Source organism: Puma concolor, chromosome A3 (genome assembly GCF_028749965.1).
Source record: "Puma concolor isolate L17-30 chromosome A3, mPumCon1.1.hap2, whole genome shotgun sequence".
NCBI classification, from domain to species: domain Eukaryota; kingdom Metazoa; phylum Chordata; class Mammalia; order Carnivora; family Felidae; genus Puma; species Puma concolor.
Genome location: NC_141669.1, coordinates 79,180,958 through 79,198,113, shown reverse-complemented (window position 1 = coordinate 79,198,113; position 17,156 = coordinate 79,180,958). Strand labels below are relative to the sequence as shown.

The 17,156-nt window shown below is 37.7% G+C and overlaps 1 protein-coding gene across 1 annotated transcript in view; it reads left to right on the top strand.

Annotated features, from left to right (window-relative positions):
• The window catches only part of TMEM131 (transmembrane protein 131), a 239,982-nt gene that overhangs the window by 112,346 nt on the left and 110,480 nt on the right, over window positions 1-17,156 (top strand). Inside the window, exon 4 of the mRNA XM_025932297.2 lies at window positions 1,781-1,849. Coding sequence (XP_025788082.2) covers window positions 1,781-1,849 — 69 coding nt within the window. The remainder of the gene's footprint in view (window positions 1-1,780; window positions 1,850-17,156) is intronic.

Here is a 17,156-nt window from a genome sequence, read left to right as displayed (position 1 = left end):
ACTTTAGATGCTTCCATTTGCAACTTGGGGAATAGATTCTCATTTCTGTGAGAGAGAAAAAAAAAAACTGTATCTTAATCTTCTTTATATCTCTAGCATCTAATACAGTCAATGTTTATATATATAAATTAATGACATATACATATGCTTCATGCATTATACTTTTCCCCCTTGATTGGATTAAGACTTTGTATGTTTGAGTTTCACACCCTTGAAACTGATGAGCTAGTCGGCATCCCTTGATTTAAAGGTGCCAGAGAGTATCCTTGTTATATCATGCCTAAGGAGAGCAGAAATCAAAAGAGAGTAGATTCTTTACCTCTCACTGAAAGTGGCTCCTGTCTTGGGGGCACTTGTGCCTTCTTTGTTCCAGTGTCTTTAGATTTTTGCAAAGTAGGATCTTAGATTTTTTGTAAAGTAGAATCTTAAATTTGCTGTTTTCCTCCTTATTTGTGTTTTTCATCTTTTCTGTTCAGCATATGTAGAGGGATTATCAAGCTAAAAACTCTTTTAGACATTACTTTAGCACATTGATTCTACTACTCAGACTATGTAATCTTTGCAGAGTTGAGTTAAAGCTAAATTTGCAACATATTCTCAATGTCCTTGTCTATTTCTAATATATTTCTAATGTATCATTTGAAGCTTGTGTTCTTGTGAATTATGGTAATGGAAATAAAGTCTTACAAAATGGTTTTGCTCTAACATCATTTCTTAAAATACAACAGAAAGATAAACATTCACTATTTAGAAATGTTAGTGGCTTCCTGAATTTTTTACTTTCTCTGTGCTTAAACAGATGACTAGAGGCATGTGGACATCCCCACATCCTCCCGGTCATTTCTATATTGCATCATTGTTAGGGCGTGTCATGGTGATGTTTAGGAGGTTTGCTGTTCAGAAATCTGTTTTGGTGAGAAGTTCTAGTATCAAGTGGGAAAGTTAGAAATGATATTCATATATTTAGGCTAAGATGTTATAGATCGATGTGTTCCGAACTCTCAAATGAAAAAGCTATTTCAGTTCCTAAAACTTTGTCCCCAAATTCATTTTTGTTTAGTTCCTTTGACACTCTTGTTACGATGTGATTGTGGTTTTTGTCTGTATACTGTATTGTCTGCCAAGGATGTGTAGTTGTGTTGACTATTTATTGTTCATTGTGCAGGTATCAAAAAATACAAGTGAACATATTTAGATATGTTGGTATCAACTATATCAACCAAATAAATTTCAACATTGAATCTACTTGAGCATTTTCTGCTTTTACGTACCTTTGAATAGGAAAAATACTCCCTTTTCTTCATTTTTTAAAACGTACATTTCTTGATTTCATCTAATAAGAAAAGTAATGCACAATCCTGATAGGACATTAGACTCCATTTTTCCTAAAGATGACAGTCTCCTTCCATCAAATATAAGAGATTTAAGGAAACATGGCATGTATTTTGATCTTCATAAAAGAGTTCATTATTTTCTAACTAACAGTGAGTTTTCTCTCTACAGTAAAATTGTCTTTGAGTATGTTCTCTCATCCTAGAGTGGACCAGAATGGAGACTAATGAACCATTCTGAGATTATTAGGGCACAAGCAGTATTTATGGCGGCACCTGAAGGCAGGGAGAGGAGGTCGGCATACAACACCAAAATTGTTAGGCTCAAACACTGAGTATTCTTACTTAGAAAGTATTCTTTCTTGTGACAGAATTCAAGTGTCTGACTTCAGTTTGGGGATATATATTTTAAAGAATTATTTCTTACGCTGTTTTCTTTTTACTTACAGTATATCTCTGTACCGGGGTAATTGCAGACCTATACGATTTGAGCCACCAATGCTGGATTTCCATGAACAGTAAGTTTAAAATTTTCAGACCATAGTTTTTCATTAAACTATTATTTGTATTTTATGCATGCATCTGTCTTGCTTTTCACCCATGTTGTCTCTATGAGAAAGTTACCTTCTCAAGTCGTCAAGGAAACCGTGTTGTTGAATATGGTTTGAAAATGGGAAGCAAGTATCTATTATGAGTATTAACTTCTGAAGTTTGAAAGATAACTACCTATAGACTCCCTGGTTCAAAGGATCTTATATTCAGGAGCTGCATGAAACTTTTAGGTTACTTTTCTGATTAGCACTTTATCTCCACTTTTATTATGTAAGTTTTCCATGTGGATACAGAAAGATACAGTATTTATTTGTTTGCATGTGCTTTTAAAGTGCAGACTTCTATATATCACCAAATAAATATTATCAGTAACCCAAAAGGACAAACAAAAGAAAATCCTGCAGAGAGTTGTGATTCAACCACAGAATTGCTTCCTCAAACCAGATTTCTGGCTTCCCTTCTACCTCTGGGTATCAGGTTTTGCACATCTCAGATATACTGGGGAGAAGACAAGTCTTCATCTGTATTTGGTTCCAACCTAATTTAGCAAGTAGATAAAGAGAATATCTTAGTGATATAACTGCTAGACTAATGACACTCTGGTAAGTTAGGAGAAAAAAAGAATTTGAAAGGTAAGTGATAGAGAAACTGTATGTAGATCTCTTTTGATTCAGTTAATGAAATTTGTAATTTTCTTTAGTGTTGTCAAAATTGTAATTAGTCATTTTTTATTATAGTAAACACATTAGGTTTGAATAATTTATTTCCAATCTCAAACCTGGAATAATCAAATACACTAATTATATTTGTGTAGAACCACGTTAGAGTAGTTAGCATTAATAGCAAGATATCTGATAGCAGCCCCCATCTTCTAAGGAGATTATATTCTGACACAGATCATGGATTTGGGTGGTGGGAGTGCACAGAAAAGTTCGTGTGATTCCTTGGGCATTTCTAGATGGAATCAATATTTTGGAATAGTCATTATGTAAGCAAAATTGACTTCTGGGGTGTCTGGGTGGCTCAGTTTAAGCATCTGACTCTTGATCTCAGCTCAGGTCTTGATTTCAGGATGATGAGTTCAAGCCCCATATTGGGCTCCACACTGGGTATGGAGCCTACTTAGAAAAAAAAAAATTTGACTTCTGGGTGTTAGATTTAAAGACCATAATGTTCTGGGAGGCCTGGGTGGCTCAGTTGGTTCAACACCCAACTCTTGATTTCTGCTTAGGTCAAGATCTCAAAGTTCGTGAGATAGAGCCCACATCAGGCTCTGCGCTGACAGCACAGAGCCTGCTCGGGATTCTATCGCTCCTTCCCTCTCTGCCTGCCTCTCTCTCTCTCTCTCTCTCTCTCTCTCTCTCTCTCTCTCTCTTTCTTTCTTTCAAAATAAATAATAAACATTTAAACAAAGAAAAGACCATAGTGTTTAGATAGGAAACACATCACTATCATTTCTTATAAAAACGGTTTAGGTACAATGTCGAGATTGCAAGGAACATAAAGTAGAGCCTTAATCCATTCATAGTAATGTGTCACCCACAGTCTCCTTCTGTCAGATGTAAGAGATTTAAAGAAATATGGCACATACTTTGATCTTCATAAAAGAGTTCATTATTTTCTAACAGTGAGTTTTATCTCTACAGTAAAATTCTCTTTAAGTATGTTCTCTCATCCTAGAGTGGACCAGAACAGAGACTAATGGAGAAACATTCTGATATTAGGGCATGAGCAGTATTTATAGTGATGCATGAGGGCAGGGAGAGGAGGTCAGCCTACAACACTGAAACTATTAGTCTCAAGCACCAGGTATTCTTACTTGGAAAGCTTAACAGTAACTATTCTGGAGAGATCTTGTCAAAAGTTATATCCAGCCCTTTTCACTTTATATAATTTGTTTTTTTAGAGAGTTTTATAAATTTTATACATCACTTGAGATAAAGACATTTTCAGCTGTACAAAATGCCTAAATAGAAATTAGGAATTCCTGTTCCAAATTCTCTCTCCCTGGATCCTTTAAATAATGGCCCATCCCTGAAATAGGAGAAATTGAGATAATGTCACACAGGATTCTGGACTAGTGATTTTAACCTTTTTTTGAGGACTAGATGAAAGCTGTGAACCTCTTCCTTTCTCTCTCCAAACTCACACAAAGACACACAGTTGTATACAAATGGCATCTTGCACACAGGTTCAGGGATTTTCTAGACATCCCTCTCAAGGTCCATACGAGATCCTTCAGAGCTAGTGAGGAATTCCTGTTCTAGGCCACAGATTATTAAATCACCACCACAGAACTTACTGGGATTTTGCTTATTATGCTAGCAGTGCACATCCACTGTAGTAAACTTAGAAGATACTTACCAAGGGAAAGAAGAAAATAAAAAATTACCAACAGTTCAGCCCCTCAGAAACATTAACATTGAACTTTTATAGTTCAAGTCCTTTTTCCATACCTCTATATTTATTTATCGAGTCACAAAAAACATAACCATATTTTCTGAACACAAACTGTTTTATAACCTGCTTTCTAAACATAATACAGTGTATTTTCTTCTTTATTCCATTGAATTATCTGTTACTTTATTTTATGGTATTAAAGGACATTAAATTGTAAGGATAGATCTGTTAAATTCATTTATTTTTTTATATTGTTTTAAGTTTAATTCTTATCAGTGCTGAAGCTAATGATTTAAATACAGCATGACTATATCCTCAGGAGAAAGTCCTAAGAATGGAGTTGTAAAATGAAATGATATGCAGAATATAAAGGTTTTCAATTAATATTTAGGCTAGAGAATAATTTGGTGTCATGCACAAAGAGAACTGGTAAGAATAAGTGAATTAATATGTGACTAGAGAGGGAATAGATGGGATTTCCTTAAGAGCCTGGAACTGAAATCTCGTGAGCTGAGAGAAAGTGTGGAAGTTTATTGAAAGTGTGTGAGTGGACAGGTGAACTCCAGTGCAAGCAAGGTTCAGGCAATACAGTGAAGAAAATTATTTGAAGCCTAGCATGAGGTCCTAGGTATAGCACAGGAAATGAATATAGTAGGTATACTAGGCTATTCCCTAAGCCAGCAAATTTACATGCTACTCCCAAAATAGTGGAAAGGGGAAAAAAAAAAAAAAAAAAGAAGAAAGCCATTCTACCATTTTAAACTTCTCTTCGTCCAGTCTGAGAGCACTGAATGGAGTTTGTTTTTTTCTCACAAAGGTAGAAGTGGATCTGTAGAAGTAGGAGTTGGGGGCAGATGTGAACACATGTATATTAGGGTTCAGTCAGAGTTTTTATATGACTGTGTGAGTATATATATGTGTGGAGTTTTTATGAGGAATTGGTTTATACATTGTGGTAACTGGTTAAGCCCAAAGTGTACAGGGGCAAGCAGTCAGGAATGGAAGATCATGAGTAGTCTGGAACCCCAGGGGCAGGAACTTAAAGCTTGATATTCACAGGCAGGTTCTCAGGGAAGATGCTGAGGAAGCAGAACAATTGCAGATCCATCTGTTATTTAGAGTCTCTTAGGTAAGGCCTAACTTCTCTTTGAAAGGGCTTCCAACTAGTTAAAAGAGGTCTACATAATCTCTCTTTTAATTAATTTGAAGTCAGCTGCTTAGGGACTTGAATTATCTCTGCAGAGTCCCTTCCCAGCAGCACCTACATTGGTGTTTGAGTGAATAACTGGGAGAAGGTGTATGTATGCTACAAAATGGCGGCTGCCTCCCTTCCATGTTCCAGCTCTCAGGAGAGAGCATCACGTGTAACCCACCCTACGCAGAAACGTATGAGGGAATTCTGGGGACTATAGTTCAGCCCACTCCAGTTCATAGACCACAAAACCACCACATGGATGTAAACAAAGAGGTTACTAAATTTTGAATTTTGACCCTACGAGATTGCAGATAATGTGACTGGAAGAATTTGCCCAGCAGTTTAGAGCTAAGTTTCTTTTTATGAAACTTGAAAGTAGTTTTAGTACAAAGAGAGTGAAGTTGTGCGTTTTCACTGCAGAAAGTAAATTTTCAGTGGGTTAGGAAGTAACTGATTGTTACTAAAGGATTTCAGGGAACAGATTTTTTTTTTTCCACTCTAAAAAACAGACTTAAAAAAGAAATACCTCTCTTCCATGCTGAATGTTGTCTGCAGGCAATACCTGGGGTACTATGGGAACCATGTTGCAATTAGGGGTGCTAGTCTAAGGATAGAGCCAGCAAAATTTGTCTGAAAGTGGAAAAGTGGAAAGAACTTGCATCCTTGATTATAGTGTTGAATTAATCGACCCTGGAACTGCCCTACTTTAGGTCTTCTTGTTGGATAACACTAATTTTGTCTTTCTTGATCTCTTGTAGAGTACGTGGCACCGCTGACTTCTTCCTCCTTCTCAGATCTTTGTCGGCCTCTATCCTTGTGAACTCACTCTGTGTTTTTCTCCTGTGTCTAAAGCTCTTTTTTTGTAGTCTCTTTCAGGGTTCTGTTCCCTGTCTGTCCCCTAACTGTAGCTGCTTCTCTTTCCTCAGCCCCTTTTAGCCAACTCCACGTTTTTTACGGGGTGATCTCTTCCATGCCCTTGGCATATGCCTATGGTTTCCCAATCTGTGTCTCACCCCTCTCCCCCTACCACTTCCCTTGTGTTTGCAACAACACCTTAAACTCAGTGTGTCCTGCTTTTCTGTATTTCCAATCTCTGTGAATCTCTGTGAACAGTACAACAACTGTGTACCAGTTAGTCACCAAAGCCAGAAATCCTGATGCTTTCTGGATTCTTTCCTTTACCTCAAAGCACTCCATCCTTTCCCACCCCCCAAAATCCATTACCAGAATTCTATCAATTGTTCATATCTGCTTTTCTCTAATCTTGATTTCTCACCTTTCTCCTCTTAATTCAGGCCCTCTCATCATTTCTTATCTAGACTCTTACCACATGCCTGCCTTTTTCCAATTTATGATCTATACTGTCAACAGAGAAATCTTTTTACTATCCAAATCTAACCATGTCATTTCCTGTATGCTTTCCCACAAAAAATCCTTTGATGGTTCCTGATGTCTTTAGGATAAATACTGAATTTCTCAATATAAAATCTGTCCTTTACCTTTCTCCTGTACGACCCCACCCTAAACCACCCCTGTGGAGCACTACTTACCATTTCCTGAAGTAACTGGGCTTTCCAAGCTCAGGCATGTTGTACATACTTTGAGTCTCCCCTGTAAAAAGAATTCTGTGGACATTTTCATATAATAAAAAAAAAAAAAAGGAGAAAGGACAGGTAATAAATGTGCCCTTAACCTAAATTCAAAAATAAATATTTTTGCCATATTTACTTCATATTTTTGCCCATTTTAAATCATTTGAGAGTAGTGGACATAATGCCATTTTACTCCAATACTCTTGAGCACACATTTCCGTATATAAGAACATGCTACATAGCTATAGTAGTATTACTTGTAAGAAAATTAACAGTAGTTACAGGGTGCCTTTAATCCCTCTGTTTTGGTTAGTGCTGTAGTTGTTTGGTTCTAAGTAATAGAAATCTGACTGAAACTACAGAGGCAAAAATGAACATATATTGGAAGGAGTACTGAGGACTGTAATATATCTGCAGAAAGGTCAGAGATACAGCTACGACCCAGAGACAACAGGATCCATGTTATCACACCGCCAGGAGTCTTCTCTCTGTCTTGTATCTCTGCCCCACTCTGTATTGGCTTATTCTCTCCCACTGCCAATAGCTTTTTCCTATGACGATGAAAACAAATCCACTGACTGCTCTTCAGACCTATTTTCTGTAGCCTCCCTCTATCACCGCATTCATAGCTTCTTTTCCCTTAGTTTGAAAAATCTCAAGAGTAGCACACTGATAACCTGTGGTTAGATCATGTATGAACTCCACCAGACAAACAAGGAGAGTATTTGATAGTGAACATGCCTTCCAGGTGTTGTCCCTATGTTTATTAGGGTTTCACCCAGTGCAGAGAAATCATACAATGGGCAGATACTCCAGTTGGAGTCCACTACAACCTCCTTGGCCTGTTGAATCCCTAATGACCTTTAGTAGTGTAGAGTACTCCTCTTCTCTGTACAGCAAGCCTTCCCCAGCCTGCCTAGCAGAGGTCGAAAGTGCCTTCTGTCTGCTTCCATGGTGTTGTGTTCACCTCACAGAGGTGGGGTGGATCCCGACCCAAAGTTTGGGTCAGCTGTCAAGACTGATAATGTCACATGCACACACACCAAGTTTATTATATTCACAGAATGAAGCATGCAGGGTGGGCTCCCCAGCAAGTCTGAAAAATGCCCTTTAGAGTGCAGAGAAAGGAGACTAGCTTGGCTTTTATTGGCAGGAAGGAGTTGGTGAGGCTGGGGCAAACTTGCAAAGTTTGAACTTCTCACTAGATCCGAGAGAGAGAGAGAGAGAGAGAACTGGCTTTCTTATCTGCTTGCCCAGGTGTGGGATGTAATCAAACATCAGAAATGAAATTAGAGTCTTCATTACTCATGACATCTACTGACTTATGTCAGTGCGCTGGGTTTTGCTCTAATTGTCTGTTTAGATGTCTGTTTCCCTGCTAGACCAGGCTATGAAGATAATTTACCTATTTATTTTTGTGTCTCTGGTACATGTTTCACACTCAGCACTTTTGAAAAATTTTATTTTAGAAAGAGAACATGAGTGGGAGAGAGGGGCAAAGGAGAGAGAGAGAGAGAGAGAGGGAGGGAGAGAGAATCCAAAGCAGGCTCCACGCTCAGTACAGAACCCAACACAAGGCTTGATCCCACGGCCCTGGGATCATAATCTGAGCCAAAAGCAAGAGTTGGATGCTCAACCCAATGAGCCACCCAGGTGCTGTACCACACTTAACACATATGGTACATTATCTTATTTAAAAAAAATTTTTTTTTAATGTCTATTTTTGAGAGAGAGACAAAGACAGAGCACGAGCCGGGGAGGGGCAGAGAGAGAGGGAGTCACAGAATCTGAGGCAGACTCCAGGCTCTGAGCTGTCAGCACAGAGCCTGACATGGGGCTCGAACCCACGAACTGTGAGATCATGACCTGAGCTGAAGTCTGATGCTTAACCGACTGAGCCACCCAGGTGCCCCTTCAGTAAATTAAGTCCAACAAGATTGCCTGTTGATTTCTTGATTTCAGTTAACTTAATTTTACATTCTCAAGTGATTTTGTCAGACTACAATGAATATTTGTTATACCTTTTCTACTTGATCCGGCAGTGTACTGACTTAATGCCCATGCTGGAAATGTTTCATTGTCTTGATATGTATAGCAATAATTTAAGGACTTGAGAAGAATATCCTTAACAGAACACTTTACAGTATTTTTCCAAAAAGTGTAAGTAGTTATCATTGCTTACTACCTTGACTCATACACTGAAGTTTTGCCTTGTATGTTTTCTGTGACCTATGTCCATTGCTTGTGGTCATTTTTGGTAAATCGGTTTTAAAACACCCTTTGCAGTATCTGGAACAACTTTCAATTGGATAGAATTTACCATTCCAAGTTGTATCTGATGGTCATCCAGGGCTTCCAGGAGAGTTTCAGGCCTCTTAGCAAGGATGCCACTCTAGTACCCTGGCTGCTTTCTAGACCCCCCTGTAACTGACTCCTCTCACTACTTTGCTCATTCCTACTGCCCTCTAGAGCTTCTTTCATAGTAAATCATGTTAACTTTCTTCAAAAATAGGCTTTCTTTGTTTTCATCTATTACATTTCAATTGATTCTGTAATTCTACCTCTTTTCCCCTCTCCCCTCCCTTCCCCCCATCTCTCTATTAACAGTTAGTTGGAACAGTCTGGGCATGACCACCTCCCCGCATCCCTCTGCACCCCCCTCAGTTATTTATGCCAGTGCTGTTAAATATTTTTCTGTTTCCATAACAACAACTTTTTTCAAACATTTGTTGCAGAGTGCAGAAAGATGCTTTGGGTGAAAACTTGGTTTGCTGAGTTCTTTGGTTTATGTAATTATTAAGTACAGAAAATCTTGATTTCAAATCTAAAGCTTAAAATGGAGACCTAATGGCTTAAAGAAAAATGGAAAATGTTGCTTAAAATGGAGGTCTTTATTTTCAAGTTAAATTCAGTTCTTGAAAGGTGTTTCTTCCAGTCACTTTTTCATAGTCCAGTAAAATCAAGTAGGTTCTCTTCTAAAGAGATGTTTGGTGCCTTTTAGCTTTTCAAGTTTCTAACTATTCCACCAACAGCCCCCTCAGCCCTCAATCTAAAATGTGCTTAAGAAGATGTTCAGATTTTGTGGTAATTGAGTGGTACAGAGGACTGCATATTGATTTGACCCAGTTTCCTGCCAAAAGTTGTGTTTGGTAGAGTGCTGTGTCACTGTCATTCATAAGGTTTGTCTGAGGGCACTTGCTCAGCCATTTTTTCAGCTGTTTCCTGGCATTGCGTTGTCTTTCTGTGGCATGGGAAACTTGCCATTGACCACAAAATTGCAGCTTACTTTTCAAGCCGGTCTCTAGTTCATAACTTATTCTTCCTAATTCTTTTGTGCCTCACACTCTTCTGAAATATGGACAGTCAGTAGCTCTGCACAGACAGCACAGAGAACAGCTGTATATTTGATTCCACTTGGTTTATCTATAAATAATTCACACTGTCCTCTTTGGCCCTCCTTTGGTCTTTGGAGTAGGTGACAGTGGAAACAAACAGAACTGGCACTGTAAGCATTCGAAAATCTTTTTTTTATTTTAAAATCTTACTGTCTAGGAGCGCCCAGGTGGTTCAGTCGGTTAAACATCTGACTTTGGGTCAGGTCATGATTTCATGGCTTGTGATTTGAGCCTCATGTCAGGCTCTGTGCTGACAGCTCAGCCTAAAGCCTGCTTTGGATTCTGTCTCTCTTTCTCTTTCTGCCCCTCCCCCGCTCATGCTCTGTCTCTCTCTGTCTCTCAAAAATGAATAGACGTTAAAAAAAAAAAAATTTTAAATCTCACCTGTCTAGCCAAGTGTCTCGCATGCTGTTTATGACAGGCAGAATTCTAAGATGGCCTCCCAAATTCCTGGCCTCCAGGGTGCACACACACACCTTCTCCCAGTCAAACATGAATCTAGATGTTGCTGTGAAGGATTTTGGAAATGTAATTAAGATCCCAAATCAGTTGGCCTTTAAAACACGGAAATAATCTGTGAGGCTGAGATGATGTCATGAGCCCTCCACATTTGGCTGTAAGAGTCATAGACAGAAATGGCAGTGATTTCAAGAGAGGTGTTGATGTAAGGGAGTTTGTTGTGCCGGTTTTGGAAATGGAAAGGGCCATATGGCAAGAGACTGGAAGCAACCTAAATATCACCAATAACCTGAATGAGCCTGGAAGATGTGTGAGTGAGACCCTAAGCAGATCAAGCAGTCATGCTGGGCCTGGACTTCTGATTTACAGACCTATAAGATAATAAATGGGTGTCATTTTAAGCCTCTAAGTTTGTGGTAATTTGTTGTGTAGCAGAAAACTAATTGCTCTGCTTATTTATTTACAAGTAAGCATGCATTAGTACTTGACCAGAGTTTTTCATGGTTTAGTGTGACTTCTCTTTTCAGTCCCCCATTTTATCATGGATTCTGTTCACAACTCCAAGGGAACAGAAGAGAGGGAGAGGGAGGGGCAGGGGAAGCTGTTTTAATATGTCTGTAAGCAGTTCTGTCCTAGGAGGACTCCTTCTGCTTCCTGTGGTGTGGACTGCCCAGAGCTGCAGGAAGCCTGCTCTGTCCAAGCCTGCATAACTAGAGTGGCCTACTGATACCCTTCCTGAGATGTTCCCTCTGTTCTTGTTACTACAAACTTCTTTGAACAGCACGAGTAGATGACCCTTCTCCCCTGAGCAAAGATTCATTTCTGTAGGGTGTGTCATTTCCTCTTTGATCCCTGGAAGAAAGGGCAAGACCAGCCTCAGCAGCATTGCAAATCAAGCATTCTGATCCACTCCCCCCTGCCAGGCTCCTTATGCCTCCAAGCTTGTTTCCTTACCCTGGAGTCCTCTCCTACAGAAGGCCATCTTCAGTCGTCTTCTTGAAGGATCCCCCAGATTACCTGTCCGTCTTATACCGTGTCTTCTTTATCTTAACTGAGATTGATTACACTGAGGTCATTGGAGGGAAAACGTGAAGATCGAATTCACAGGGAGTGAATGACTGGTTGCCAGTCACCCTGCAGGACATTTGAATTGTGAAAGAGTGTAGTGGTAAACTTTCAGGATATAAGGACATTTTTGTTTCCGTGTACTGTTATTCTATTTATATATCTGTATAAAGCTTGAGAAAAAAAGAATTTTATCTTCCATGTTGTCTTTGTACAGCTCCCTGCAGCATCACACACAAAATTTGAGACCCCAGCTGGCTCTGTACCTATTTCCCTAACTGTTTCATGGTCCTGTGACCCCCACCTGCAATTGATGAGCCTGTTGGTTAAGGGGTCTAGCTCCCGAGAAAGTCTCGGGAGCAAGAGGAATTCCACTGAGTTTGACGAGCTTCTGAGGGCGATCAGCTTCCTACTTCCTAACCCTAAATGTGTTGTTATAAGCCTCCTGCAGATACCCCTCTGCCCCTGCCTCAGGACCTAAGCCCTGGTTCTGCCTTTGTTTTTTTTTTCCTCACAGTTGGACTCTTAAGCCACAGAAAGATTGTAGACCTCATGGTGGCTGGACTGTAAGCCATGAAATTATTTTGGACCAGTTTTTTGCTTCTACATCCTTCCCACTTGTGACAAGAGTTTGTAGCATCTGCAGTGTTGAGCTCTCAGAAGGGAAATATGATTTGGTGTTTAGCCCTTAGAGGCACCAGAAAACATTAACCTCAACAAGAAAACTTCATGTCATCATTATAAAGAAATTCTCAAATGATGTGTAAAATAAACCATAGTGTAAACCATTATCAAAACCTTTAAAATGGGTTAAGTGTTATAAAAGACAGCAAATAGTTCTTTACAAATTGGTAAACCTTATCTAGATGAACCTGACTTTTTTGTGTAATATGGAACAAGAGACTGTCATTCCATTGTAGAAAAGACAAAATGTTTAAAATAATCCAAGATTAGGGGCGCCTGGGTAGCTCAGTCATTTAAGCCTCCAACTCTTGATTTCTGCTCAGGTCATGATCTCACAGTCGTGAGATTGAGCCCCACTTCAGGTTCCACACTGAGTGTGGAGTCTGCTTAAGATTCCCTTCCTCTCCCTCTGCCCCTCTGTCACTTGCACTCTTTCTCTCTCTCAAAAAATAAAATTTTAAAAATGACAACATTTAAAATAATCCAAGATTAAAGTATAGACAAAGCTGCAAAAAAAATGAGTAAAGGGGTGGTAAATTGATTTTGATGTTGATTTAGATGATAAGGAATTTGAAAATCAGGTGAAATAATGTGACTATATTAAAAGTCAGGTTCAATACATGAAATTCTGACCAACTTTTGACTTTAAGGATTTTGGAGAAAAAAAAAAAAGTGAAGCCCTAATGAGGACGTTAAACAGAAACCTTAAGGAAACAAACTAATCTTTCTACTTGGACAATAAAATGACCTTTGATTTTATTTATTGTAATGTTTAATTATAATACTTCTGTCCTGAGTTCTCTAATATTCTGTTTTGTGTAACATTTGTTAAAGTACTTTTCAAATTGAATTCTTGGGAGATCATATTTAATATATGGGCTCTCTCTTGACTAAACAGGATTCAGCATCGTACAGTTATATAAGAATCACCTGTAAAAATAAGCCAACATCATGATAAAGCTGGCTTACGTGTAGGCCTTCAGCAAATACCTTTTAACTCATTGACCTCAAGTAACAAAACCATCTTAACTGATGGTCACTCTAAACCAAAAAAAAAAAAAAAAAAAAAAAACCTCCAAATGCTTTATTCTAGTTTTATATGGTGATGCTTAATAATTATAGAGTAGTATTGCTTTCCATAGTATTCTCATTACTTTACCATCACGCTGTTTACTTTTTTTCATGAAATATACACATAGAAAAATGCATAAAGTATATATGTAGTTTTACATATGCTACCCAGTCAGATATTATTATATATTTTTAGTTTATGTAATTATGTTTCAGTATACAGATACTGTGATATAAATCATTCTGGGGGGGGGTTGTTGTTTTTTGTTTGTTTGTTTTTTTGGCTGTATTGAGATGTAATTAACATAACATTGTAAAAGTTTAGGTACACAACATATTGATTTGATATACTTACACATTACAAAATGATTAGCATGGTAAGGTTAACACTGTCGTCACAGCACATAATTACCACTCTCTTTTGTGGTAAGAACATTTAAGGTTTTAGCAACTTTCAAGTACATAATACAGTATTAACAACTATAATCACTATACTGGACATTAGAACCCTAGAACGTATTCATCTTCTAACTAGAGGTTTGTACTCTTTGACCAACATCTCTCTCTTCGCTCCCCCCCCCTTACCCCTGGTAGCCACCAGTGTTTGTCTTTCTCTGTCTAACTTCATTTAGCATAATGCCCCCAAGGTCCATCCATGTTGTTGCAAGTGGCAGGATGTCCTTTCTTGTGGCTGAATAATATTCCATTGCATATAAGCATACCATATCTTCTTTATCCATTCATCCATTGACAGACACTTAGATTATTTCCATTCCTTGGCTATTGTGAGTAATGCTGCAGTGAACATAGGAGTGCAGATATCTCTTTGAGATCTTGTTTTCATTTCCTTTGGATATGGGAAGAAATAAGATTGCTGGATCATGTGGTAATTCTGTTATTAACTTTTGAGGAACCTCCATATTGTTTCCATAGTGGCTGCATAGTTCCTTCTTTTTCTTACGTTTTTAAAGCTTCATTTTTGTTAGATGTCCATCTGTTTTCTTATTTCTAACCATAGCAAAGAATCCACATTTTACCCATAACTCCTTCTTTAGTGGCTATACATATTATCTCTAATACCCTACCGCCACAAACAGCCCTGCAGTGAATACTCTTGCAGGTTCACTTATGGACTTTCATGAGGATTTCTTTGGAATATAAGGACAGGAGAGGAATGCATAGGTCATAAAGTGTGAGTACACTTCACTGTCTTGGTGTTGCCTGGTTGCTTTTGTGCTTATCTGTGCCTTCCTATATTTCCACATCCCTTGTATTTGTACTAATGCTTAACATCAGCCAACTTTCTGTTTTTGCTAGTTAAATAGGGATAATGTGGTACTTCATCATTAATTTTGTATTTCTCTGATTGCTATTAAGTTACAGTATCCATCTTTTTATATGCTTATTGGCCTTTTGGGTTTCCTCTTCTGTGAATTGCCTGTTCATATCTTTTGACCTTTTTTCTTTCGGGATTCTTACTAACTTGTTAGAAATTCCTTTTGTAAGCTAGAAATAACTTTAAAGTCTAAAGATATATTTAGATATTGTAAGTATCTTTTCCCAGCTTGTCACCTGTTCACTTTTCCCATCCCATACTTTGTTGAATCAGAAAGTCTTAATGTTTTCCCCAAATTTTGAAAAATTTAAAAGTTCAGAAAAGTTAGAAGAATAATATGGTGAATACCTATATAATCTTTATCTAGGTTCACCAAGAGTCAACCTTTAGCACATTTACTGTCTCTCTTCTACACACACACACACACACACACACACACACACACACCACACACACACAGAGACTACTTTTTTTTTTTAAGTAAATGTGGACATCCTGCTACTTCATCCCTGTGTTCATTAGTATGTAAATCCTAAGGGACAGACATAACCATATTCAGTTTTCTCTAATCGCCAAAAATATGTCCATTATTGTATACGGTCCCCCAACCAGGATCAAATCAAGGATGACACACTGTATTTGGTTGGTTGGTGTCTTTAATCTTTAAACTACCTTTCTCCTTTTTTTCATTTATAAGATAGAATTTTTTGTAGTTCAGATCAGTTGATGTATAGAATAGTCCACAAACTGGATTTGCCTCATTATTTCTTCATGATTAGAATCAGGCTAAATACTTTTGTCAAGAACATTATATAGATAATGTATATTTCCCATCACATAACATCAGGCAGCCAATAAGGCCCATATTTCTAATTGTTAATGATGCTGAGTTTGAGTACTTCCTAAGGTACTCTCTACCAGATTCTGTACATTGTAAAGGTACCTTTTCCTTTTTGTAATTAGTAAGTAATATGTGGGGTTAATAACATGTTCTCCAGCAACCTTTCATTTTAATAGTTCTACCTACTTATCATATTATTGACTCTTGCCTAAATCATTTACTACATTGATAATTGCAAAATGGTGATTTCTTTTTTTCCTCAGATTCTAGCAGGTTTTTTTTTTCATTTAGGAGCCAAGATTTTTCTGTGAAAAGTATCGTCCTTTCTTTTTCCTTTGACTGTCACTATAAACAAAAGGTCAGCAAATTATGGCCCTTGCCACCCATTTTTGTAAATAAAAGTTTTATTGGAACATAATCATACATGCTCATTTACACTTTATGGTTGCTTTTACACAACATTGGCAGAGTTGAGTGTTATGACAGAGATTGCATAGTCTGTAAAGTCTAAAATATTTACTGTCTGGCCTTTACAGAAAAAGGTTGTTGATCCCAATTATAGACTCATATATTCTCTTCTTTATTTAATGTGTTATAACCCTTTGCTTTCACTGTTCTTTTTGTTCCAAATTTTATAAATTTTCCCAGTAGAAGCCTGTTTAAGCTGATTTCTATCATTTTTTGTAAGTTCCATTAAGCTTTGAACATTTCTTTGCTTTCTGATTCAACAAGACATTCTAGACTTCCCTCTGTTTTCATTGTCCTAGACCTGGAATGAGCCAAAAGTATGAGAAGTCCTGGTTTCTTTTTAGGGGAAATGACATTTCAAACCCATATCTGGGCACCAAAGTGTGCTTATTGCTCTGGATGTCATTGCTTCTTGGCTTTTGTGAAAAGATCTATAGAGGAACATAGGCGTATACTATATAAATGAATATATGCAAGTCATGTCCCATACTGATAATTCTAATTCATATTTTACCAATTCAGATCCAGAGTCATAGAGTTTTTCCTCATTATTCCCCATTTTGTATCTGCATCTTATTTTTCCACAAAATAATTATTAGAATATTACCTTTAAATATTTGGTAAAATTTGACAGTAAAGTACCCATGGACTGGAATTTTCTTTGTGGGAAGGTTTTAAATTATGAATTTAATTTCTTAAGTAGTTTTATTTTTTGTAATGCTTACATATTTTTTTTCTTATTTTACCAGTTTTGGTAAGCTGTGTTT